Source organism: Rhinoraja longicauda, chromosome 3 (assembly GCF_053455715.1).
Source record: "Rhinoraja longicauda isolate Sanriku21f chromosome 3, sRhiLon1.1, whole genome shotgun sequence".
Classification (NCBI taxonomy): Eukaryota; Metazoa; Chordata; class Chondrichthyes; order Rajiformes; family Arhynchobatidae; genus Rhinoraja; species Rhinoraja longicauda.
The window spans coordinates 3,741,113-3,768,640 of record NC_135955.1 but is presented as its reverse complement, the minus strand read 5'-3'; the positions used below and the strand labels follow the sequence as shown (position 1 = coordinate 3,768,640).

General features: G+C 50.3%; 1 protein-coding gene across 1 annotated transcript; it reads right to left on the bottom strand.

Annotated features, from left to right (window-relative positions):
* Positions 1–1,958: 1,958 nt before the first annotated feature.
* Positions 1,959–27,502, bottom strand: LOC144592299 (uncharacterized). The gene is made up of 7 exons (XM_078396825.1): positions 25,595–27,502; positions 23,329–23,485; positions 19,577–19,710; positions 16,311–16,462; positions 15,042–15,145; positions 4,845–4,925; positions 1,959–2,395 (listed from the first exon to the last, which is right to left on the bottom strand). Exons 1-7 carry the CDS (start codon positions 27,500–27,502, stop codon positions 2,112–2,114), a joined length of 2,820 nt encoding a protein of 939 aa, XP_078252951.1. The 3' UTR covers positions 1,959–2,111.
* Between the last annotated feature and the right edge of the window lie 26 nt (positions 27,503–27,528).

Below are 27,528 nucleotides of genomic sequence, written 5' to 3'. Positions count from 1 at the left end.
TCTCACATCCCAAAGACGGGAGGGGTTTGAAACATAGAAAATAGGTGCAGGAGTAGGCCATTCGGCCCTTCAAGCCTGCACCGCCATTCAATATGATCATGGCTGATCATCCAACTCAGTATCCCGTACTTGCCTTCTCTCCATACCCCCTGATCCCTTTAGCCACAAGGGCCACATCTAACTCCCTCTTAAATATAGCCCATGAACTGGCCTCAACTACCTTCTGTGGCAGAGAATTCCACAGATTCACCACTCTCTGTGTGAAAAAAAACGTTCTCATCTCGGTCCTAAAAGACTTCCCCCTTATCCTTAAACTGTGACCCCTTGTTCTGGACTTCCCCAACATCGGGAACAATCTTCCTGCATCTAGCCTGTCCAACCCCTTAAGAATTTTGTAAGTTTCTATAAGATCCCCCCTCAACCTTCAAAAATTCCAGCGAGTACAAGCCGAGTCTATCCAGTCTTTCTTCATATGAAATTCCTGCCATCCCAGGAATCAATCTGGTGAACCTTCTCTGTACTCCCTCTATGGCAAGAATGTCTTTCCTCAGATTAGGAGACCAAAACTGTACGCAATACTCCAGGTGTGGTCTCACCAATGACCCCCTGGTGTGCAGGGAGTGGAAGAGAGAGCAGGATAACATAGAACTTGTGTGAGCGGGTGATCGATAGTCAGCAGGGACTCGGTGGGCCGAAGGGCCTGTTTCCATGCTATATCTTTCTTTGGACTTTACTTTAGACTTCAGAGATACTGCACGGAAACAGAAACCGTGCCCACCAGCTATCCCCACACACTAACACTGATCTACACACACTAGGGACAATTTACAATTTCACAGAAGCCAATTAACCTACGAATCTGGAGTAAGGTCTCAGCGCACATTGGAGGAACAGCACCTCTGATTTCGCTTGGGCAGTTTACACCCCAGCGGTATGAACATTGACTTCTCTAGTCTCTGCTTCCCCTCTCTATCCCCTCCCCCTTCCCAGTTCTCCCACCAGTCTTACTGTCTCCGTCTACATTCTATCTCTGTCCCGCCCCCTCCCCTGACATCAGTCTCGACCCGAAACCTCAGCCATTCCTTCTCTCCAGAGATGCTGCCTGTCCCGCTGAGTTACTCCAGCATCTTGTGTCCACCTTCGACTTGAACCGGAATCGGCAGTTCTTTCCTACACAACCTACGAACCTGCACGTCTTTGGGATGTGGGACGAAACCGGAGCACCCGGAGAAACCCCACGCAGATCACGGGGAGAGCGTACAAACTCCGTACGGACAGCACCCGTAGTCAGGATCGAACCCGAGTCTCTGGCGCTGTGAGGCAGCGACTGTCATATGTTGAAAGACTGGAGCGACTAGGTTTGTATACACTGGAATTTAGAAGGATGAGAGGAGATCTTATCGAAACGTATAAGATTATTAAGGGGTTGGACACGTTAGAGGCAGGAAACATGTTCCCAATGTTGGGGGAGTCCAGAACAAGGGGCCACAGTTTAAGAATAAGGGGTAGGCCATTTAGAACTGAGATGAGGAAAAACTTTTTCAGTCAGAGAGTTGTGAATCTGTGGAATTCTCTGCCTCAGAAGGCAGTGGAGGCCAATTCTCTGAATGCATTCAAGAGAGAGCTTGATAGAGCTCTTAAGGATAGAGGAGTCAGGGGGTATGGGGAGAAGGCAGGAACGGAGTACTGATTGAGGATGATCAGCCGTGATCACATTGAATGGCGGTGCTGGCTCGAAGGGCCGAATGGCCTCCTCCTGCACCTATTGTCTATAACTCTACCGCTGCGCCACCATGTTGCCCTTGCCCAGAGCAAGGAAAGGGGATGGAAAACATGCCCCAGCCAGTATGAATCTTCTTCGGTTGGAGACGGATACTTGTGCCTTCAAATGGTCAAAGAGGGTGGAAGAGTGATCACGGTCAATAACAAGGCGCTGTGGCTCATTGTGGGAGCTTCTATATTGATTACTAAACACAGGCGTAGTCCAAACCGGTACAAGACGCAGCGATAGATTTGCACAGTATTCAACACAGGTCCGCTGATGGGGGTGATGGAGACTAGGCACAGTGTCCGGGGGCTGGTGGGTGACCGGGAGGAGAGGAGGGGGGGAGCTAACCGCGCTGATGGTAGCCGGGGTAGTGGGGAGGGCCGTCGTCTCGGTCGCACCCAATGCCCAGCCTCTGCTGGAGCCTCGTCTCCTCCTGCCGCTCCGGCGTGGAGTCCAGCTGCTCGTACACGGCCGCCAGCGACCACACGGGCGACAGGTACCAGGAGCGGATGGCACCGTCCTTGCCTGTCAGCAGCATCATGAAGTGGTCCTCGCCGACCTGGTAGTGCTCCCGCAAACCGCTCACCGCCGCCCACGACAGGCTCTCCGTCTCCACCTGTGACCGCCCTGCGTTCAAAGGGAGCAATAGAAGGTTTAGTGGACTCGACAAAACAGAAAACAGGTGCAGGAGGAGGCCATTCGGCCCTTTTGAGCCGGCACCGCCATTCAATATAATCATTTACAAAATGCTGGAGTAACTCAGCAGATCAGGCAGCATCTCGGGAGAGAAGGAATGGGTGACGTTTCGGGTCGAGGGTCTCGACGACCCGAAACGTCACCCATTCCTTCTCTCCCGAGATGCTGCCTGACCAGCTGAGTTACTCCAGCATTTTGTGAATAAATATCCTTCAATTTGTACCAGCATCTGCAGTTATTTTCTTATACTTCAATATAATCATGGCTGATCATCCACAATCAGTACCTCGTTCCTGCTTTCTCCCCGTAATCCCTTGATTCCGTCAGCCCAAAGAGCTAAATCTAACTCTCTCTTGAAAACATCCAGTGAATCGGCCTCCACTGCCTTCGGTGGCAGAGATTTTTTTGATTTAGATTTAGAGATACAGCGCAGAAACAGGCCCTTCGGCCCACCGGGTCCGCGCCGCCCAGCGATCCCCGCACATTAACACCATCCTACACCCACTAGGGACAATTTTTTACATTTGCCCAGCCAATTAACCTGCAAACCTGCACGTCTTTGGAGTGTGGGAGGAAACCGAAGATCTCGGAGAAAACCCACGCAGGTCACGGGGAGAACGTACAAACTCCATACAGACAGCACTCGTAGTCAGAATCGAACCTGAGTCTCCAGCGCTGCATTCGCTGTAAGGCAGCAACTCTACCGCTGCGCTACCGCGCCGCCCACAGAGAATTCCACAGATTCACAACTCTCTGGGTGAAAATGTTTTTCCTCACCTCAGTCCAAACAGTCCAAACTCAGTTCCTTATTCTTAAACTGTGACCCCTGGTTCTGGACTCCCCCCAACATCGGGACCATTTTTCCTGCATTAGACTTTACACTTGATGTTGCCATGTGCATGGTGGCACGGCGGTAGAGTTGCTGCCTCACAGCGCCACAGACCCAGGTTCGATCCTGACTACGGGTGCTGTCTGTATGGAGTTTGCATGTTCTCCCCGTGACCGCGTGGGTTTTCTCCGGGTGCTCCGGTTTCCCCCCACATCCCAATGACGTGCAGGTTTGTAGGTTAATTGGGTTTGGTAACGTTGTAAATTGTCCCGGGTGTATACGTGTACTGGATCGCTGGTCGGAGTGGGCCGAAGGGCCTGTTTCCGCGCAGTATCTCTAAACTACAGACTTTAGAGATACAGCGTGGAAACAGGCCCTTCGGCCCACCGAGTCCACGCCGACTAGCGATCGCCCTGTAAATTGGTTCTATCCTACACACTAGAGACATTTTACAGAAGCTAATTAACCGACAAACTCAGCATGGGAGCAAACCGGAGCTCCCGGAGAAAACCCACACGGTCACGGGAAGATCGTGCAAACTCCGTACAGATAGCGTCCGTAGTCAGGATGGAACCTGGCGCTGTGAGGCAGCAACTCTCCCATTGTGCCGCTGTGCCAACACTGATCTTAGCCAGATCCTAATTGGTATAACTCAGCATCTGCAGTTCCTTTTTATTACACGCAGGTCACGGGGAGAATGTACAAACTCCGTACAGACGGCGCCCGTAGTCAGGATCGAACCCGAGTCTCCAGCGCTGCATTCGCTGTAAGGCAGTAACTCTACCGCTGCGCCACCGCGCCGCCCACAGAGAATTCCACAGATTCACAACTCTCTGGCTGAAAAAGTGTTTCCTCACCTCAGTCCTAACGTTGTAAATTGTCCCTTATTCTTAAACTGTGACCCCTGGTTCTGGACTCCCCCAACTGTCTGTCTGTCGTTTTCAAACTTTTTTTCTTATTTTTGGTAAGTTTTAAAAGTGTGTGTTAATGTTCTCTGGTTTGTTTTATATGGGGGGGGGGGGGGGGGGGGGAGGGGGGAGGGGGAAAACTTTTTTTCAATCTCTTTTTTCGTCCCGTTTACCCCTGACAACTTTTCGAGAGTAAATTTACACCCACCCAGTTTTGTTCAGTAATTTGAGTTTACACTTCTACCATAATAAAGCAATCGACAAAGGAGAAATTTTAAAATACTGTTTTTAACATTATTATTTTAAGTTCAAATTGCAATCATGATAGGAGAAATATACCCCCTGGGGATAAATTTACCCCAGGTTGGGAACCCTTGCCCTAGAGCTCTGTCTAACTCTCTTTTAAATTCATCCAGTGAATCGGCCTCCACTACCCTCTGTGGCAGAGAATTCCACAAATTCACAACTCTCTGGGTGAAAAAGTTTTTTTCTCATCTCAGTTTTAAATGGCCTCCCCTTTATTCTTAGACACTGTGGCCCCTGGTTCTGGACTCCTCGGGTTCTGGACACTGGGACCATTTTTCCTGCATCTACCTTGACCAGTCCATTTGTAATTGTATGCGTTTCTATAAGACGTACTCACCGTTCACAGGCAGCAGCTCGAGCGATCCAGAGGCCTCTTCTCCTGAACCCATCATCTTTAACACGGCAAAATGGCGAATTCCTGCACAAGGAGAGAACATCAGTAAGATAATGTAAGAAAATAACTGCAGATGCTGGTACAAATCGAAGGTATTTATTCGCAGAGTGCTGGAGTAACTCAGCAGGTCAGGCAGCATCTCAGGAGAGAAGGAATGGGTGACGTTTCGAGTCGAGACCCTTCTTCAGACTGAACCAGAGCATTAGTAAGATAGCCCGCTTTCATTTTTAAAAAAAGGAATAGATCGGGTAGACTCTTACACACAGTAGGGCAATCGAGGACCAGAGGACATAGGTTTAAGGTGAAGGCGAAAGATTTAATAGGAATCCAAAGGGTAACTTTTTCACACAAAGGGTGGTGGGTGTATGGAACGAGCTGCTGGAGGAGGTAGTTGAGGCTGGGACTATCGCAACGTTTACGAAGCAGTTAGAAATGTACATGGAAAGAGACAAAATGCAGGAGTAACTCAGTGGGTCAGGCAGCATCTCGGGAGAGAAGGAATGGGTGATGTCTCGGGTCGAGACCTTTCTTCGACGTCACCCATTCCTTCTCTCCCGAGATGCTGCCTTACCCGCTGAGGTACTCCAGCATTTTGTGTCTACCTTCGATTTCCACCAGCATCTACAGTTTATTTTCCCCCAGGCCAATGGATAGGACAGGTTTAGAGGGATATGGGCCAAACGCAGGCAGGTGGGCCCAGTGTAGATGGGACATGTTGGTCGGTGTGGGCAAGTTGGGCCTGTTTCCACCCAATGACAACATAAGATGAATGGAGATAAAATAACCTGCAGATGCTTGAACTCTGAGACATGGGACAGAGTACTGTGTGCAGTTTTGGTCTCCAAATTTGAGGAAGGATATTCTTGCTATTGAGGGCGTGCAGCGTAGGTTTACTAGGTTAATTCCCGGAATGGCGGGACTGTCGTATGTTGAAAGACTGGAGCGGCTAGGCTTGTATACACTGGAATTTAGAAGGATGAGAGGGGATCTTATCGAAACATATAAGATTATTAAGGGGTTGGACGCGTTAGAGGCAGGAAACATGTTCCCAATGTTGGGGGAGTCCAGAACCAGGGGCCACAGTTTAAGAATAAGGGGTAGGCCATTTAGAACGGAGATGAGGAAAAACTTTTTCAGAGAGTTGTAAATCTGTGGAATTCACGGCCTCAGAAGGCTGTGGAGGCCAAGTCTCTGAATGCATTCAAGAAAGAGCTAGATAGAGCTCTTAAGTATAGAGGAGTCAGGGGGTATGAGGAGAAGGCAGGAACGGGGTACTGATTGAGAATGATCAGCCATGATCACATTGAATGGTGGTGCTGGCTCGAAGGGCCGAATAGCCTACTCCTGCACCTATTGTCTATTGTCTATAATGGCGTTTAAGGGGCTTTTGGTTCGGCACATGGATGTGCAGGAAATGGAGGGATATGGATTATGGGCAGAGAGACGCGATTACTTTCTTCCCAGCTGTTATCAGGCAACTGAATCATGCCAAGAACAACCAAAGGGCGATCCTGACCTCCCATCTACCTCATTAGTGACCCTCAGGCTATCTTTAATTGGACTTTACTGAACTTTATCTTGCACTAAATGTTATTCCTTTTATCCTGTATCTGCGCACTGTGGAAGGCTAGTTTGTGATCATGTATAGATTTTTAGATTTAGATTTTTTAGATTTAGAGATACAGCGCGGAAACAGGCCCTTCGGCCCACCGAGTCCGCGCCGCCCAGCGATCCCCGCACACTAACACTATCCTACACACACTAGGGACAATTGTTTTAAAAAAATTTTACCCAGTCAATTAACCGACATATCTGTACGTCTTTCCGCTGACTCGATAGCACACAACAAAAAGCTTTTCACTGTATCTTGGTACCCGTGACAAACTGAACTAAACTAAACTAGATGCTGGAAATTAAAAAAGTACAGATAATGGCGTTTAAGAGGCTTTTGTATAGGCACATGGATGTGCAGGGAAATGGAGGGATGTGCATCACGTGCAGGCAGATGACAGTTGGTCTTGGCACCATGTTCAGCACAAGCGCTGTGGGCTGAAGGGCCTGTTCCTGTGCTGTACTGTTCTGCACAAACTGGTGAATGTTGCCCTGTCCATCGTGGATACTGACCTCCCCACCATCGCAGGGGTTTACAGGAGGTGCTGCCTCAAAAAGGCAGCCAGCATCACCAGAGACCCACACCACCCTGGCCACACACTGCCATCGGAAAGAAGGTACAGGAGCCTGAAAACTGTATCCTCCAGGTTCAGGAACAGCTTCTTCCCCACAGCCATCAGGCTATTAAACACTACAACTTCAAATAAGCTCTGAATTGTGTAGATTATTATTATACATATTATATACTAGCTGCTGTGGTCCCGTTGTGTCCAAACCTCTCCTGCATTGCTCCCCTCCCCCACTCCTCCCCCTCCCCCCCCACTCACCCACTCCATTCCCCCCTCGACCTCCCTTATCAACACGCAAGTACAAGTGCTCCTCAACTTACGATGGGGTTACATTAGGAGAAACCCATTGGAAACCGAAAATATCGTACGTCGAAATGCATTAAACCATCGCAAAGTCGAAACATCGTAAGTCGAAGCACCGTAAGTCGGGGAGCTGCAATAGATCAACGGGCCCCAACTGCGCAGGCCCGGACCCGTTGGGTTCCGTACACGTGCCGATCCGGCGGCCATCTTATGTAAGTATTAGATCAACGGGCCCCAACTGCGCAGGCCCGGACCCGTTGGGTTCCCAGTGTGACCTCGAACACGGAGGTATTACTGCGCAGGCACGCGGCTGATGGGTAGCGCAAGTGGAAAAGGGATTTATTAAAGTTTAAAAAGTGATTTTTTAGGTTTAAAAAATGAATAACTTTAAAAATATAACAACCATTTGAACCGCAGGCCGACGGTGAGAACGGTGGGCCTAAAATTGTTGTGCTACCGTGTACCGTTTTGGCTGTATTACGGGTATAAATATATTTACGAACGAACAGTTATACAAACAAACAAGATGAGCGTTTTAGTAATATATCGATAGATACACACAAGCGCACACACACACACATATATATATAGTCTGAAGAAGGGTCTCGACCCGAAACATCACCCATTCCTTCTCTCCCGAGATGCTGCCTGACCTGCTGAGTTACTCCAGCATTTTGTGAATACCTTCGATTTGTACCAGCATCTGCAGTTATTTTCTTTTATATATATATATATATATATATATATATAAATATATATATAGACACCTACTGAACTTTTTTCTCGTTTATTATATGTTTACAGTGTACAATGTTTACATATTCTGTTGTGCTGCTGTAAGTAAGAATTTCATTGTTCTATCTGGGTCACATGACAATGGAACACTCCGGACTATTTCTCTTTGTATTTATACTTTAACACAGCCAGGAAAGCCTCTACAACTTCTCCAAGACGCTCACCTCCTTGGAGTTAGCAAGCTGTGGGATTATGTCAGCCCCTGGGACTCTGGGATACACTTTCCGCCTGCACTTTAATGCCAATACCACCTGCTTCTCCCACTCAGTCTGGCGAACAGAGAAATTCCGGCGACGCTCTTAAAAAATATCTGCAATCCTTTCCGTTGTCCTCAAATAACTTGGCGCGGCGGAGACGCAAGGGACAGCAGCTGCTGAAGTCTGGGGGGGGGGGGGGGGTGGGGACGGACAAAAGGAGGAGCCGGCGTGCTTTGTAGCTTTGTCAGTGCCATAGGTGGCTGCTATTTGTATACATTGGGCAAGCAAACAAAGAATCTCACTGGGCCTAGTCACATGACAATAAGGTATTCCATCCCATTCCATTCCACACAACCATTGGCACATCTGATAGAACTGCACTCCCTAAGCCTGCACCGAAATGTCAACCGGGGCCTTTTGGAGTGAACTCACTGCCGTGGGCTGATACAGAAATGAGAAGGTACAGGAGCATGAAGTCCCACACATCCAGGTTCAGGAACAGCTACTTCCCTGCAACCATCAGGTTCCTGAACCGACCCGCACCACCCTAATCGCACCTCAGATACGGAACACTACGGGAAACCTCTTGCACTAGTGGGACAGTAGTGGGAGTGACTCAGTGGGACAGGCAGCATCTCTGGAGTGAGGAATGGTTGGCGTTTCCGGTGTGAAGTAGGATCCCAAACTGAAATGTCACCCATTCCTTCCTTCCAGCGATGCTGCCTGTCCCGCTGAGTTACTCTAGCATTCTACACAATAGACAATAGGTGCAGGAGGAGGCCATTCGGCCCTTCGAGTCAGCACCGCCATTCAATGTGATTATGGCTGATCATTCTCAATCAGTACCCCGTTCCTGCCTTCTCCCCATACCCCCTGACTCCGCTATCCTTAAGAGCTCTATCTAGCTCTCTCTTGAATGCATTCAGAGAATTGGCCTCTCACAATTCTCAGAATTCCACAGATTCCCAACTCTCTGACTGAAAAAGTCTTTCCTCATCTCAGTTCTAAATGGCCGACCCCTTATTCTTAAACTGTGGCCCCTTGTTCTGGACTCCCCCAACATTGGGAACATGTTTCCTGCCTCTAACGTGTCCAACCCCTTAATAATCTTATACGTTTCGATAAGATCTCCTCTCATCCTTCTAAATTCCAGTGTATACAAGCCTAGCTGCTTCAGTCTTTCAACATATGACAGTCCCGCCATTCCGGGAATTAACCTAGTAAACTTAGGCTGCACGCCCTCAATAGCAAGAATATCCTTCCTCAAATTTGGAGACCAAAATTTTGTGTCCACCTTCGGTGTGGATGCGTGATGTATCGGGTCGACACCCTGTGTATTTAATCAGAGGGTGTCACATGAGACCTCTTTACAGAAAGTCAGAGATCATGGTATTGATGGTATTAGGTAAAATATTAACGTAGAGGTCTGAGTAACCACTAGAATAGGGGAAAGAATCCCCTATTTAAAATATTTATTTTTGCAAGCTATAAGCAGGATGCCCCCTAGCATCTTCACCACAACAGGACTTCAATTATCTAAAGCGTCTTATCGATGTGGAGGAATAGTGTACAAAATCATGAGAGGAATTGGACGCACAGAGTCTCTTGCCCATAGTAGGTGAATTAACAATGAATCAAAAGAGTGTAATAATATGTGTAAATTCAAGAAAATGTTCAAAAATATTATATTTGAAAGATACAAAATATGTGATCAGCACTGAGAAATGAATGACATGACAGAAATGACGGTTCTTGACTATATTTGTGTTTCTTTCTATGTTTTGTTTATCTGCTTCTGACTTATGATGTTGTGGTTTTTTTTAAAAATTATATTTTGTTAAGTATTAAGAGTAGGCACAATAAGCTTTGGCTTCTGCCTACACCTTTTTTTTCGGTCAGAAAATATCATGTGTGATTATATTGTTTTGTTTTTGATACAATGATTTTGCACTATTTGACTTTCACAACTGTACGGTCAATCTGTTGTATTGTATAGACCGGAAAATAAATAAATAAATAAACAGACAGACAGACAAGCAGGCAGGCAGGCAGGCAGGCAGGCAGGCAGGCAGGCAGGCAGGCAGGCAGGCAGGCAGGCAGACAGACAGACAGGCAGGCAGGCAGGCAGGCAGGCAGGCAGGCAGGCAGGCAGGCAGGCAGGCGGGCAGGCGGGCAGACGGACAGACGGACAGACAGACGACCAGAGGACATCGGTTCAAGGTGAAGAGAAAAAGATTTAACAGGAATCTGAGGGGTAACTTTTTCACACAAAGGATGGTGGTGGAACAAGCAGTTGAGGCTGCGACTATCCCATCGTTTAAGAAGCAGTTAGACAGGTACATGCATTGGACAGGTTTGGAGGGATATGGCAGATGGGACTCGTGTAGCTGGGACATGTTGGGCGGTGTGGGCGAGTTGGGCCGAAGGGGCTGTATCACTCTATGACTCTATGACTACCGGGGACATGTTTTTTTATCTACGCTTTGCACGCATCTCTGTTTTTTTTGTCTTTTTAACGTCTCGAGGATTTTTGTGTATTTATGTCCAGGTTATGTATTGTATGATTTGTATGTTGTGTGTTGTGCCTGAATCATCAGCCAGCATCATCAGAGTCCCACACCACCCTGGCCACGCTCTCATTTCACTCCTGCCATCGGGGAGAAGGCACAGGAGCCTGAAAACTAACAGCCGGATGGATTCAGGGGCAGCTTCTTCCCTACAACCATCAGGCTCCGAAACACCTCAACCTCCAAATAGGCCCCAAACTACCTACACTTGGAGAGCGTTGTTTTTGAATTTGTAGTCTATTTATTTGTCTATTTTTTTTTTAATGAATACTGAACTTTTTACGTTGTTTAACAGAGTACTATGTTTACAAATCTGAGTTGGAAGGAGTAGAATGCTGGTTTGCACTGAAAATAGACACAAAAAGCTGGAGTAACTCAGCGGGTCAGACAGCATCTCTGGAGAGAAGGAATGGGTGGCATTTCGGGTCGAGACCCTTCTTAAGACTGAGAGTCGGGGGAGAGATTGTGCTACTGCAAGTAAGACTGCCATTGTTCTGTTTTGGGAAATATGGCAATAAAACACACTTGACTCTTAACTCTGCGTCTATGTTTAGTTTAGAGACACAGCGCGGAAACAGGCCCTTTCAGCCCACCGGGTCCGCGCCGACCAGAGATCCCGCACATTAACACTATCCTACACCCACTGGGGATAATTTTTACATTTACCAAGCCAATTAACCCTACAAACCTGTACGTCTTTGGAGTGTGGGAGGACACTGAAGATTTCGGAGAAAACCCACGCAGGTCCCGGGGAGAACGTACAGTACAGCACCCGTAGTCGGGATGGAACCCGGGTAGCAACTCTACCGCTGCGCCACCGTGCCCGCCCTATGTGTCTGCAATGCTGCTGCAAGCAAGATTTTCATTGAACCTGTACCTCGCCGGACTTGTGCACATCAAGAACTTCAACGTTCTAGACGTAATTATCACCAACAACTTGCCCTGAGCCAACCACAATGCAGCTAAGGTCAAGGAAGCACATCAACACCCTGCCTTCCTCAAAAACCATGGAAGTTCGGCATGTCTCCAACAACTCTAAGAAACTTCGACAGAAAAGCATACAGTCGTAAAGTCATAAATCAGAGGACCAGAATTAGGCCATTCGGTCCATCAAGTCTACTCCGCCATTTATTCATGGCTGATCTATACTTCCCTCTCAACCCCATTCTCCTGCCTTCTCCCCATAACCCCTAACGCCTGTACTAATCAAGAATCTGTCAATCTCCACCTCCACCTAATCTCCATCTTATCGAAACGTATAAGATTATTAAGGGGTTGGACACGTTAGAGGCAGGAAACATGTTCCCAATGTTGGGGGAGTCCAGAACAAGGCGCCACAGTTTAAGAATAAGGGGTAGGCCATTTAGAGCGGAGATGAGGAAAAACTTTTACAGTCAGAGAGTTGTGAATCTGTGGAATTCTCTGCCTCAGAAGGCAGTGGAGGCCAATTCTCTGAATGCATTCAAGAGAGCTCTTAAGGATAGCGGAGTCAGGGGGTATGGGGAGAAGGCAGGAACTGCCTTCTGGGGTACTGATTGAGAATGATCAGCCATGATCACATTGAATGGCGGTGCTGGCTCGAAGGGCCCAATGGCCTCCTCCTGCACCTATTGTCTATTGTCTATTAAATATATCCACTGACTTGGCCTCCACAGCCTTCTGTGGCAGTGAATTCCACAGATTCACCACTGCCTAAAAGATTTTCTCATCATCTCCATTCTAAAGGTACGTCCTTTCATTCTGAGGCTGTGCCCTCTAGTCCTGGATTCTCCCACTAGTGGAAACATCGTCTTCCCATCCACTCTATCCAAGCCTTTCAGAATGAGAAGCTGCTCCTGAACCTGGAGGTCACGGTTTTCAGGCTCCTGGACCTTCTTCCCAATGGCAGGAATAAAATGGTGGCACGGTGGCACAGCGGTAGAGTTGCCGCCTTACAGCGAACGCAGCGCTGGAGATCCGGGTTCGATCCCGACTACGGGTGCTGTCTGTACAGAGTTTGTACGTTCTCCCCGTGGGTTTTCTCTGAGATCTTCGGTTTCCTCCCACACTCCAAAGACGTGCAGGTTTGTAGGTTAATTGGCTTGGTAAATGTAAAAATTGTCCCTAATGGGTGTAGGACAGTGTTAATGTGCGGGGATCGCTGGTTGGTGCCAAAGATAATAGAGCAGAGCAAGATAGACCACTCGACCCCAAAAACCGTAGTACGCCAATGCGCCATTTTAGTAGGCAGAAACTTGCAGAAACATTTTAAAAGAAAAGTAACAAAAATCTGTGAATTGATAGATGAGATATTTTCTGCATTTTTATGGTATCATCACACATATTGTTCCCCCAATGCACTGATTACACTACGAGAGGCATAGTGTTGGCTACTAAAATGGCGGACGTTACGCTCCTTTGCGTACTACACTTCCGTATAGGCGATTTCAACGGCGTGGTTCATCTTGCTCCTCTAGTATCTTTGGTTAGCGCAGACCTGGTGGGCCGAAAGGGCCTGTTTCCGCGCTGTATCTCCAAACTAAACTGAATGAGAGCGTGGCCAGGGTGATGTGGGTCTCTGATGATGTGGGTCTCTACCTCTTGCAGGCAGCAACTCCTGTAGATCCCATCGAGTTGACTTCCCTTCACAGATGCTGCTCGACTTGCTGGGTTCCTCCAGAACTTTGTTCTTTGTTCCAGACCTACCCTTTGTGTTGGATCACACTGTGTAAAGTCGATGCCATCTTTCACATTGGTGATCCTCTCAATATTTCCAAATAAATTTCCGACGGTTAGTGTGCCCTAAGGAACGGGAAACCTAATCTCCAGAGTCTCCAATGAGGTAGACGGGAGGTTAGGACCGTCTCTAGTTGTTGATAGGACACCTAGAGAGCACTTGCCTGTCACGTGCACGGGTCTCCAATGGGGTAGATGGGAGGTCAGGACCGCTCTCTAGTTGGTGGTAGGATGGTTCAGTTGCCTGATAACAGCCGGGAAGAAACTGTCCTGAATCTGGAGGTGTGCGTTTTACTCTTGCCTGATTGGAGAGGGAAGAAGAGGGGGGGGGGGGCGAGACTGGTCCTTGAAACCGGGGCGCCCGGAGGAAACCCACAAGGTCACAGGGAGAAAATACAAACTCCGTACAGACAGCGCCCATAGTCAGGATCGAACCTGGGTCTCTCGCGCTGAAAGGCTGCGACTCTACCGCTGCGCCACTGTGCCACTGCGCCAGAGTGTCGCCCTCAAGAAGGTGACTGTTGTCGTGTAAGGAATGGGCACTGGATGGTCTGGGTGTGGAACGGCTGTGTGTATGAGAGTGTGTGTGTGTGTATATGTGTGTGTGTGTGTGAGTGTGTGTGCAAGTGGGCATGTCTGCGTGCACGTGCATATGTATGTGTCTGTGCATGTGTGCGTGCTTGTGTGTGTGCATGTTCGTAAGCATGCACTTGTGCATTCATGTGTGTGTGCTTGTGTCAGTGTGCAGGCATGTGTGTGTGCGTGCATGCATGCATGAGTGCGTGTGCGTGTGCATGTGCATGCGTGTGTGCCGGCGTGCATGTGTGTGTGTGCATGTATGTGCGTGCATGTGTGTGTGTGTGCCGGCTTGCGTGCGTGCATGTGTTTGTGTGCATCCGTGTATTTCTGTGTGCATGCGTGCGAGTGCGCGTGCGTGCGTGGATGTTTGTGTGTGTGAATATGTGCATGTGCGTGCGTGTGTGCGTGCATCTGCGCACGTGTGTGTGTGTGTGTGTGTGCATGTGTGTGTGTGTGAGTGCGTGCGTGCGCGTGTGTGTGCGCACGTGTGTGTGTGTGTGCATGTGTGTGCGCACGTGTGTGTGGGGTGTGTGTGCGCACGTTTGTGTGCGCACATATGTGTGTGTGTGTGCGTGTGTGTGTGTGTGTGAGTGCGTGCGTGCGCGTGTGTGTGCGCACGTGTGTGTGTGTGCGCACGTGTGTGTGGGGTGTGTGCGTGTGTGTGTGCGCACGTTTGTGTGCGCACATATGTGTGTGTGTGTGCGTGTGTGTGTGAGTGTGTGCGCACATGTGTGTGTGTGTGTGTGTGTGAGTGTGAGTGTGAGTGTGAGTGTGCCACACGACATGGAGGTCAGGGCTACTCACCCAAGTTGCACTCCTGGGCTGTGAGGGCAGTGAGCTGCTGCTGGAATGCCCAGTCCTCCTCATAAGGCGTGGAAATGATCAACAATCGTCTCTTCCATTGAAACCTGAGAAAGGAAACATGTAGACACTTAGAGTCTGAAGATGGGTCGCGACATTTCATGTTCAGAAGGGATAGGAGCAGAATTAGGCCATTCGGCCCATCAAGTCTACTCCACCATTCAATCATGGCTGATCTATCTCTCCCTCCTAACCCCATTCTCCTGCCTTCTCCCCACAACCCCTGACACCCCTACTAATCAAGAATCTATCTGTCTCTGCCTTAAATATATCCACTGACTTGGCCTCCACAGCCTTCTGTGGCAAAGAATTCCACAGATTCACCATCCTCCGACGAAAGAAATTCCTCACAATCTCCTTCCTAAAGGAACGTCCTTTAATTCTGAGGCTATGACCTCTGAACTGGCTGTCGGAGGTGGTAGTTGAGGCAGGTAATACAACAGCCTTCTACAAGACACTTGGACAGGTACATGGACAGGAAAAGCTCAGAGGGATATGGGCCAAACGCTGGCAAATGAGACCAGCTGAGATGGGGCATCGTGGGCGGCATGATCTTGAAGAACGGTGGGATGGGCTGGAAGGATCAGGCTAGACCTAGAAATGGAGTATGTTACCACACAACCCCTTACAGGGATATAATGCTGGGGCTTCAGACCACATTAGCAATATAGTGAGCAGTTTGGGCCCTATATCTGAGGAAGGATGTGCTGCCACTGGTGTGGGTACAGAGGAGGTTTACGAGAATGATCCCAGGAATGAGTGGGTTAACATATGATGAGCGTTTGTTGGCACTGGGCCTGTACTCGCTGGAGTTTAGAAGGATGAGAGGGGACCTCATTGAAACTTACGGGATAGTGAAAGGCCTGGATAGAGCGGATGTGGCGACGATGTTTCCACTAGTGGGTGAGTCTAGGACCAGAGGGCACAGCTTCAGAATAAAAGGACGCACCTTTAGAAAGGGGATGAGGGGGAATTTGTTTAGCCAGAGGGTGGTGAATCTGTGGAATTCATTGCCACAGACATCTGTACTGGTACTGGATTAGTACTGGTGTCAGGGGTTGTGGGGAGAAGTCAGGAGAATGGGGTTGAGAGGGAGAGATAGATTAGCCATGATTGAACGGTGGAGTGGGCTCGATGGGCCGAATGGCCTAATTCTTTTCCTGTGACATGAACTCATGAGAAAGCTGGGGCTCAGCGCTGGGCACACGTTACCTGGCGAGGAATTTGTTGATATTGAGCCGACTTTCTCTCTTGATGCAGGTGACGCCCCTTCGCTTCTCCTCTTGGATCTCGTGTAGTCTGGAGGGGAAGGTGTCCATGTAATCCACCAGGGCTTTGATGGGGATGGGGACATCAAAGTATTGCTGTGGAACAAGTTCATGCAAGTTAGTTAACCATCAAAGGCGGCACGGTGGCGCAGCGGTAGAGTCGGTGCCTTATAGCGAATGCAGCGCCGGAGACCCGGGCTCGGTCCCGACTACGGGTGCTGTCTGTACGGAGTTTGCACGTTCTCCCCGTGACCTGCGTGGGCTTTCTCCGAGATCTTCGGTTTCCTCCCGCACTCCAAAGACGTACAGGTAATGGCTCGGTAAATGTAATAATTGGCCCTAGTGTGTATAGGATAGTGTTAATGTGCGGGGATCGCTGGTCGGCGCGGACCCGGTGGGCCGAAAGGGCCTGTTTCCGTGCTGTATCTCTAAACTAAACTAAATTTGAGGAAGGATATTCTTGCTATTGAGCAGCGTAGGTTTACTAGGTTAATTCCTGGAATGGCGGGACTGTCGTATGTTGAAAGACTGGAGCGACTGGAATTTAGAAGGATGAGAGGAGATCTTATCGAAACGTATAAGATTATAAAGGGGTTGGACACGTTAGAGGCAGGAAACATGTTCCCAATGTTGGGGGAGTCCAGAACAAGAGGCCACAGTTTAAGAATAAGGGGTAGGCCATTTAGAACTGAGATGAGGAGAAACTTTTTCAGTCAGAGAGTTGTGAATCTGTGGAATTCTCTGCCTCAGAAGGCAGTGGAGGCCAATTCTCTGAATGCATTCAAGAGAGAGCTAGATAGTGCTCTTAAGGATAGTGGAGTCAGGGGGTGTGGGGAAAAGGCAGGAACGGGGTACTGATTGAGAATGATCAGCCATGATCACATTGAATGGCGGTGCTGGCTCGAAGGGCCGAATGGCCTCCTCCTGCACCTATTGTCTATTAAAATGCTGGAGTAGCTCAGCGGGACAGGCAGCATCTCTGGAGAGAAGGAATGGGTCGAGAAACGTTTTTCAGACCAAGTGTCAGGGGAGAGGGAGACACAGAGATAAGGAAGAGCAAGGTGTGAAAACGACAGATTAAAGCAGACGGAGTTCAAGGAAATGTAGAATGGTTCGTTGTTGGCTGAGGGGAAGATGACAACGAGGCATACAACCAGTAAAATTAATCAAGAGGACAGTGCAACTAGTCACTGGGATGGGGGAGGAGGGGGAGGGAGAGGGAAAGCAAGGGTTACTTGAAGTTAGAGAAGTCAATGATCAATGCTGGGCTGTGAGCTGCCCAAGCGAAATATGAGGTGCTGTTCCTCCAATTTGCATTGGGCCTCACTCTGACAGTGGAGGGCAGAAAGGTCAGTGTGGGAATGGGAGGGGGAGTTAAAGTGTTTAGCAACCGTGAGATGGCTTATCATCAGACAGCATTACAGAATGGCGGGGCATGGAAAAGGCCCTTGTCCGTGCTGACCAAGTTGGCATTCTATCCCGCTGAGTTACTCCAGCACTCTGTGAAACGTCACCTATCCATGTTCTCCAGAGATGCTGCCTGACCCGAGAACATGGATGCTGCCTGACCCGCTGAGTTACTCCAGCACTCTGTGAAACGTCACCTATCCATGTTCTCGGGTCATGCAGCATCTCTGGACAAACATGGATAGGTGACGTTTCACAGAGTGCTGGAGTAACTCAGCGGGTCAGGCAGCATCTCTGGAGAACATGGATAGGTGACGTTTCACAGAGTGCTGGAGTAACTCAGCGGGTCAGGCAGCATCTCTGGAGAACATGGATAGGTGACGTTTCACAGAGTGCTGGAGTAAGTCAGCGGGTCAGGCAGCATCTCTGGAGAACATTGGTAGGTGAAGTTAGAGAAATCAATGTTCATACCACTGGGGTGTAAGCTGCCCAAGCGAAATATGAGGTGCTGTTCCTCCAATTTGCGTTTGGCCTCACTCTGACAGTGGAGGAGACCCAGGGCAGAATGGTCAGTGTGGGAATGGGAAGGGGAATTAAACATAGAAACATAGAAAATAGGTGCAGGAGGAGGCCATTTGGACCCTCGAGCCAGCACCGCCATTCATTGTGATCATGGCTGATCATCCACAATCAGTAACCCGTGCCTGCCTTCTCCCCATATCCCTTGATTCCACTAGCCCCTAGAGCTCTATCTAACTCTCTTTTAAATTCATCCAGTGAATTGGCCTCCACTGCCCTCTGTGGCAGAGAATTCCACAAATTCACAACTCTCTGGGTGAAAACGTTTTTTCTCACCTCAGTTTTAAATGGCCTCCCCTTTATTCTAAGACTGTGGCCCCTCATTCTGGACTCGCCCAACATTGGGAACATTTTTCCTGCATCTAGCTTGTCTAGTCCTTTTATAATTTTATACGTCTCTATAAGACCCCCTCTCATCTTTCTAAACTCCAGTGAATACAAGCCCAGTCTTTCCAATCTTTCCTCATATGACAGTCCCTCCATCCCAGGGATTAACCTCGTGATCCTATACTGCACTGCCTCAATAGCAAGGACGTCCTTCCTCAAATTAGGAGACCAAAACTGCACAAAATACTCCAGATGTGGTCTCACCAAGGCCCTATACAACTGCAGAAGGACTTCTTTGCTCCTGTACTCAAATCCTCTCGTTATGAAGGCCAACATGCCATTAGCTTTCTTCACTGCCTGCTGTACCTGCACGCTTACTTTCAGTGACTGGTGTACAAGGACACCAAGGTCTCGTTGCACTTCCCCTTTACCTAATCTGACACCATTGAGATAATAATCTGCCTCCTTATTTTTGCTGCCAAAGTGGATAACCTCACATTTATCTACATTATACTGCATCTGCCATGCATCTGCCCACTCACTCAACATGTCCAAGTCACCCTGTAGCCTCCTAACATCCTCTTCACAGTTTACACTGCCACCCAGCTTTGTGTCATCCGCAAACTTGCTGGTGTTACTTCTAATTCCATCATCCAAATCATTAATATATATTGTAAATAGTTGCGGCCCCAGCACCGAGCCTTGCGGCACTCCACTCGCCACTGCCTGCCATTCTGAAAAGGACCCGTTTATTCCTACTCTTTGCTTCCTGTCTGCCAACCAAGTGTTCGGCAACCGGGAGATCGCGTGGGCAAAGGCGGACTGAGCGGAGGTGGTTCAGTGTGTCTGCCTTTAATTTGCTGAACTGGCTGATGGTGAAACGATGTCGCCTCTCACCTTCACTTTCATGTCATAGTCAACCAACACCATGAAGAATTCGTCAAAGGTCATCCCGAAACCATTCCTCAGCTCTGTGATCACTTCAGGCTCGACAGGCTCAGCCACTGGGATGTCTAATGCTTGTTCATTCTCTGAAAACACAGGAATGGGATCGTATGTCACGGAAACGTAAACCTCACACTGACGCAAACACGGAACTCATTGCCACAGAAGGCTGTGGAGGCCAGAAGTCCATGGATATTTTTAAGGCAGAGATAGATAGATTCTTGATGAGTACGGGTGTCAGGGGTTATGGGGAGAAGGCAGGAGAATGGGGTTAGGAGGGAGAGATAGATCAGCTGTGATTGAGTGGCAGAGTAGACTTGATGGGCCGAATGGACTAATTCTGCTCCTATCACTTTTGAACAGACTCTGACAGACTCACTCCCTGGAATCTCACCTCTCTCTGCCCATCCACATATCTCCAGTAGGACTCAACTCAGTCAAGAGTCAAGAGTGTTTAACAATGACCCAGGACAACAGGCTTTTAAGGCCAGGAGAAGAATCGATCGGGTAGACGCACAGAGTCTTTTGCCCAGAGCAGGGGAATCGAGGATCAGAGGACACAGGTTCAAGGGGAAGGTAGAAAGATTCGATAGGAATCTGACGGGTGACCTTTTTCACACAGAGGGTGGTGGGTGTATGGAACAAGTTGCTAGAGGAGGTAGTTGAGGCTGGGACTATCCTAACATTTAAGAAATAGTTAACACATGGATAGGACAGGGTTGGAGGGATATGGACCAAGCGCAGGCAGGTGGGACCAGTGCAGCTGGGACACGTTGGCTGGTGTGGGCAAGTTGGGCTGAAGGGCCTGTTTCCACACTGCATCACTCTCTGACTCTATAAGACTCTTGTGCTATTAAGAACATTGAAACTTGAAGGGCACAAGTCTGCACCGGAAATGCGGTGATCCTTTGTGTACTGTACGGTGAAGTAGACTATTCTTACACTACAATCCTTGCATAGTGTGGGTTCGGTGGGTCGAAAGGCCTGTTTCCATGCTTTATCTTTTAATTGTTTCCTGACATCGAATCCTGCATGTGCTTTGTGTAAGCCTGTCGCAAACACACACTGTGGCATGCCACAGAGGGAGTCCCTCTTAGAGGAAAAAGAATCTTAAAAAACGCATTGTTTCGTCTAGTTTGGAGATACAGCGTGGAAACAGGCCCTGTGGACCTCTGAGTCCAGCGATCACCTGTTCACACTAGTTATAGTTTAGTTTAGTTTAGAGATACAGCACAGAAACATGCCCTTTCGGCCCACCGGGTCCGCGCCGACCAGCGATCCCCGCACATTAACACTATCCTACACCCACTAGGGACAATTTTTACATTTACCAAGACAATTAACTTACACACCTGTACGTCTTTGGAGTGTGGGAGGAAACCCGAAGATCTCGGAGAAAACCCCACGCAGGTCACGGGGAGAACGTACAAACTCCATACAGACGGCGCCCGTAGTCGGGATGGAACCCGGGTCTCCGGCGCTGCATTCGCTGTAAGGCGGCAACTCTACCGCTGCGCCGCCCAGTAACATAGTTCTATGTTATTCCAATTTCTCATCCACTCCCGACACACTCGGGACAGTCTACAAAGGCCAAGTAACCTCCAAACCCGCCTGCCTTGGGGATATAGGTGGAAACCGGAGCACCCGGAGGAAACCCACATGGTCACAGGGAGAACGTGCAAACTCCACACACAGACAGACAGCACCTGTGGTCAGGATCGAACCCGGGTCTCTGGCGCTGTGAGGCAGCGGCTCTACCCGCTGTGGCCACTCTGCCACCACTTTTGAATTTCAATTCCTCAACAGCCAGGCTGGGATTTGGACTCGTATCTGTGGGTGAGTGGGGCATTGATCAGTCACTTCACTAATGGAATCCTTCACCTGCCAGTGACATTTTATGACTTTGTCTGTTGCCTCAGAGTAATTGCTGGGATAGTAACCTCTGTGGAAATTTACCCAAGAGTTTCACTGTACCTTAATTGGCACACGTGACAATAAAAGACCTTTTTGAAACCTTTGAGGCAGCACGGTGGCGCAGCAGTAGAGTTGCCGCCTCACAGCGCCAGAGACCCGGGTACCATCCCTTCTACGGGTGCTGTCTGCACTGCTGTTTGTACGTTCTCCCTGTGACCGCGTGGGTTTTCTCCTGGGTGCACTGGTTTCCTCCCACCAAAGACATACAGGTTTGTCGGTTAATCTGCCTCTGTAAATTGTCCCTAATGTGTAGGATAGATCTCGTGTCCTCACTGGTTGGCGCGGCTGCAGTGGGCCGTAGGACTTGTTTGCGGGCTCTATCTATAAACTAAAGCAAACTAAATCCACAGTGCACAGATACAGGATGAAGGGAATAACCTTCAGTGCAAGGTAACGTCAGTCAAGATAAAGACCACGTGGGTTTTCTCCAGGTGCTCCGGTTTCCCCCCACACTCTAAAGTCGTTGCAAGTTTGTAGGTTAATAAGCTTATGTTAATTGTTCCTTGTGTATAGGATTGAATTGAATTGAATTGAATTGAATAAGTTTATTGGCCAAGTATGTACACATACAAGGAATGTGCCTTGGTGCTCCGTTCGCAAGTAACAACACGAACACACAGTAAACAATTAAGAATAAAGCATAAAACATTAAAAATAAAACATTACAGTTTAAACATGTGAGTGAAATAAACCAGAGCAAAAAGAGACTACAGACTTTGGTTATTGAGTAGAACTATCGCTCGTGGATAAAAGCTGTTTTTATGTCTGGCTGTGGCTGCTTTGACAGTCTGGAGTAACCTTCCAGAGGGAAGTGCTTCAAAGAGTTTGTGGCCAGGGTGAGAGGGGTCAGAGATGATCTTGCCCGCTCGCTTCCTGGCCCTGGCAGTGCACAGTGTACGGGGTGATCGCTGGTCGGCACAGACCTAGTGGGCTGAAGGGCCTGTTTCCGCACTGTGCCTCGAACCTAAACTAAGATGGTTCTGTTCTCAAAGCCTGCAATGCCATGAGCAACTACTTCACTCAATGTCGGGAGGGACATGCTGATATTGTGCAGGTAATGGAGTTATAAACTTCCACCAACAAAGCCGTGCTTAGTGCTTACACAAGGAACTGCAGATGCCGCTTCACTGACAATAGACACCAAGTGCTGGAGGACATGCAAACTCCACACACACAGCACCCGAGGTCAGGATCGAACCCGGGTCCCTGGCCGTGTGAGGTAGCAGCTCCACCCGCTGCGTCGCAGTATCCAGAGGGGGTGGGTTGTCATTGGGGAGTGTGCAGGAAGGAACTGCGGGTACTGGTCTGGAGTGTGGAAGATAGACACAACATGGTGCAATAACTCAGTGGGACGGGCAGCATCTCTGGAGGGAAGGAATGTCCTTCGAGACTCTTCCTCACACCGAGAATCAGACAGAGTTCGCCCTGAAGAAGGGTTCAGACTGAAGAAGGGTCTCGAACCGAAACGTCACCCATCCCCTCTCTCTAGAGATGCTGCCCCTGACCCGCTGAGTTACTCCAGCACTTTGCGTCTATCTTGGGTATAAACCGGCATCTGCAGTTCATTCCGAAAGGTGCAAACTCAGTACAGGCAGCCACCCGTGGTCAGGATGGAAGCCGGGTCTCTGGTGCTGTGAGGCAGCAACTCTACTGCTGGGCGACGGGGTGGGAGAGGATGGGGTGAGAGGACAGGGAGGGGTGGAGGGAGGGTCGGGGCGTTGGGCACTCACCGGACTGATAGTGCTCCACAGTCAGGCTGCTGTTGCTGGGGGAGCCCAGGATGTTGACCACACTCATATGCCGCACAGCCAGCTGGCACACATGCTCCAGGTACTCGTCTCTCTGCTGGACGTACAGCCTGCTGTCCTTGCTGGGCGACGTGATCACCTGTCAACGCAGAGCCAGCAGAGTCAGCCAAGCCCACAGCACCCCCCCCCCCCCCCCACTCTCACCCAACTGCAGTTCCTTCCAACAAACTCCCTCTTTCTACACCGATCAGCCGAAACATTATGCCCGCCTGCCTAATATGCTGATGGTCCTCCGTGTGCAGCCCCATACGCAGCAGGGTGCGATGCACTGTGTATTGTGACACATTCCTCCCGTAACCACCATTAACATTTTCTGTGACTTGTGCCACAGTCGACCTTCTGTCGGTTCGGACCAGACGGGATAGCCTTCGTTGCCCTCGCGCATCGATGAGCCTTGGGCGCCCAACACCCTGTCTGTCGCCGGTTTGTGGTTTGTCCCTCCTCGGACCACTGTCGGTAGGTACTCACCACTGCTGACCGGGAGCACCCCACAAGCCTTGCCGTTTCAGAGATGCTCTGAGCCAGTCGTCTGGCCAGAACAATTTGGCCCTTGTCAAAGTCGCTCAGGTCTTTACTCCTGCCCATTTCTCCTGCATCCAACACATCAACTTCAAGAACTGACTGTTCACTTGCTGCCTAATAGATCCCATCCCTTGACAGGTGCCATTGTAACAAGATAATCAATGTTATTCACTTCGCCTGTCAGTGGTCATAATGTTTTGGCTGATCGGTGTATCTGAGCTATCGGGTGAGGTTGAGCAGGCTCGGACTTTTTTTTCCATGAAGCGCAGGAGGATGAGGGGTGGTCTTATTGAGGTGTGACCCTCCCTCCACCTGGGTTTTCTCCGTGTGCTCCGGTTTCCTCCCACATCCCAAAGACTTGTGGGTTTGTCGGTTAATTGGCCCTCTGTAAATTGCGCCTGTGTGTAGGATAGAACATAGAAACATAGAAAGTAGGTGCTGGAGGAGGCCATTTGGCCCTTCGAGCCAGCATTGCCGTTCATTGTGATCATGGCTGATCGTCCACAATCGTTGGTCGGCACGGACTCAGTGGGGGGAAAAAAGGGCCCGTTTCCCATTATCTTTAAAAGTAAAACTAAAAAGTAAGATATTTTAGTTTGTGTGAGTTTCGTGTTTTATTGTCACGTGCACCGAGGTACAGTGAAAAGCCTTTGTTGCATGCTAAATGTCACTGGAAAGACTACACATGATCACAATCAAGCCGTTCACAGTGTAGATACAGGATAAAAGGAATCTCACAACCCTTGTTTCCATCCCAAGAACAGCATGATCCATCAGGGCTACCGTAAACGTATTTTAAGGTATGGTGACCGTTTGACGACACTGGGCCCTTACTCATTGTAGTTTAGAAGGAAGAGCGGGCACCTCATTGAAACGTACCGAATAGCGAGCGGCTTGGATAGATAGAGTGGATGTGGAGAGGATGTTTCCACTAGTGGCCAGAGAGCATAGTGAACTATGACCAGAGGGCACAGCCTCAGAATAAAAGGACATACCTTTAGAAAGGACATGAGGGGGAACTTCTTTAGTCAGAGGGCGGTGAATCTGTGGAATTCATTGCCACAGAGGGCTGTGGAGGCCAAGTCAATGGGTATTTTTAAGGAGAGATTGACAGATTCTTGATTAAATTTAGATTTTAGATTTAGAGATACAGCGCAGAAACAGGCCCTTCGGCCCACCGGGTCCGCGCCGCCCAGCGATCCCCGCACACTAACATTATCCTACACCGACTAGGGACAATTTTTGCATTTGCCCAGCCAATTAACCTACATACCTGTACGTCTTTGGAGTGTGGGAGGAAACCGAAGATCTCGGAGAAAACCCACGCAGGTCACGGGGAGAACGTACAAACTCCGTACAGACGGCGCCCATAGTCAGGATCGAATCTGAGCCTCCGGCGCTGCATTCGCTGTAAGGCAGCAACTCTACCGCTGCGCCACCGTGCGGGTCTCAGGGGTTATGGGTAGAAGGCAGGAGAATGCGGTTGAAAGGGAGAGATAGATCAGCCATGATCGAATGGTGGAGTGGACTCAATGGGCAAAATGGCCTAATTCTGCTCCTATGTCTTATGGACTTCTCAAGGGTGTATCATAGTCCCTTCTCCGATGCAGGTGACAATGGAAGACCCTTGGCCCTCTTGGCCCATGCTCTCGCCCTGTCTACTCACCAAGAGCCTCCGCTTGTTGAGGAAGTGCTGCAGGAACTGTTGGCTGCCGGACTGCTTGTCCCCCCTGGCTCCTTGCTTCTTGTTCTTGTTCCTGTTCTTGCGATTCCTCCTGTTCTTCCTTCCCTTGCCCCTGGAGCCCTTGCCCGAGTTCTCCCTGTCTTTCCTCTCCGCCTTCTTGTCCTTGCCGTGCGCCCTTCCCCCGGACCCGCGCCGGCCACCGTCTCCCTTCTCCCGGGTGGGGTGGGGGGTGGTGGGTTCGGGGGGGTGGGTCTGCCCCTTCCTCGTCTGGGGGGTGTCGAGACCAGAAGCCAAAGTTGGTGATACCTCCTGCAGTTCCCCGGTCGAGTCCTCCTCTCCCAGGTTGGGCAGAGGAACCGTGGGCAGCGTAGTCCGTCCGTCATGGCCGCCCTGCGATCGTGCTGTGCCTGAGCTGGAGTCCGGGGTCGTGACCTCCTCAGGGTTGACCGTTTGACCGGATGACGATGAAGGGGCGGCGGTGTGGGGAAGCTGAGACCCCGCTCCGGAGAGGTCAATGGAAGCCCCCATGGGAGCCACGGTTGGAGGTGCAGAGGAGAGGTTCTGGTGAGGTCCTACCTGGGACACCTGGCCATCATCGGGCCTGCGCTGGAGGGGGCGCCTGGGGTTGACCGCCATCATCCGCCACACCTTCTGCTTGATCTGGCCCATCAGCTGATCCACCATCTCCCGTTCCGTGACGTTCACTGGGCTCCTGGGAGTTTTGGCCTTCCTCCCCCCATCCGAGCCCCGGGGTGAGGTCCAAGCTTTCCGCTTGCCCGGCGCCGCCTCTCCGGGCTTCTCCGGGAATCGGCGGCCGGAAGATCTGAAGGGCTTCCGAGAATTGGCCGAGCCTGGTCTGAACCTCGGGATGGCTGGTGAACCTTTGGGAACAGTCCTGTTGGCCAGAGACCTGTTGGGGGTGGCTCCAATGGACCTGGTCCTGTTGGCCAGAGACCTGTTGGGGGTGGCTCCAATGGACATGGTCCTGTTGGCCAGATACCTGTTGGGGGTGGCTCCAATGGGCATCGTCCTGTTGGCCAGAGACCTGTTGGGGGTGGCTCCAATGGACATGGTCCTGTTGGCCAGAGACCTGTTGGGGGTGGCTCCAATGGGCATGGTCCTGTTGGCCAGAGACCTGTTGGGGGTGGCTCCAATGGACATGGTCCTGTTGGCCAGAGACCTGTTGGCCATGGACGCGATAGACCTGGACCTGTTGACTGGAGATCTGTTGGACATGGTCCCAACATTGGGGGTGGTCCGATTAGCCAGGTTCCTCCTGGCGTGGACCTGTCCCGAGGTCCTCCCGGCCCGGGACCCCTCGCACTTCAGCCTCCGCGCCCTCCGGGTCATTCTCTCCACCTTCCTCAGCGGCATCTGGTCGACCGCCTCCATCACCGCCTCCACCCTGACCGCGTAAGGGAAGCGCTCGTAGACGTGCAGGGACTTCCTCAGGAGGACCATGCCGAACTGGGTGGCCTCCAGGGAGAGCTCGAGGGCGACCTGCCCCACCTCCTCCGGCCCCAGCTTCTCCTCCACCACCCTGTCGCCTTCCTTGGTCACCCTGAGCAGCTTGCCCTGCGCCGGGCGGCCGCTGCCGCCGCTGCCCTGGAAGAGGACCATCACCAGGAGATCCCTCAGGGCCAAGTGGCATCTCAGCGCACCCTTGCCCAGGTCCACCTGCCTCTCCATCAGCCGGTAGGACGTGTCCAGGGGTCCCGGAGCCGAGATGACCAGCAGCCTGGACTTGCCGAAGTGCCGGCCCAGGGGTCCCGAGGAGTCGGGTACCCCCGCCGCTTGAGGGTCCTTGGACATCCATCCGTCCCCTGAGCCAGCCCGGAGAGTGGAGACCAAGAGAAGGCAAGTGGTGAGCGGGCGGCAGCCGGCTCCCATCTCTGCTGTGTGGCTACATGCACAGA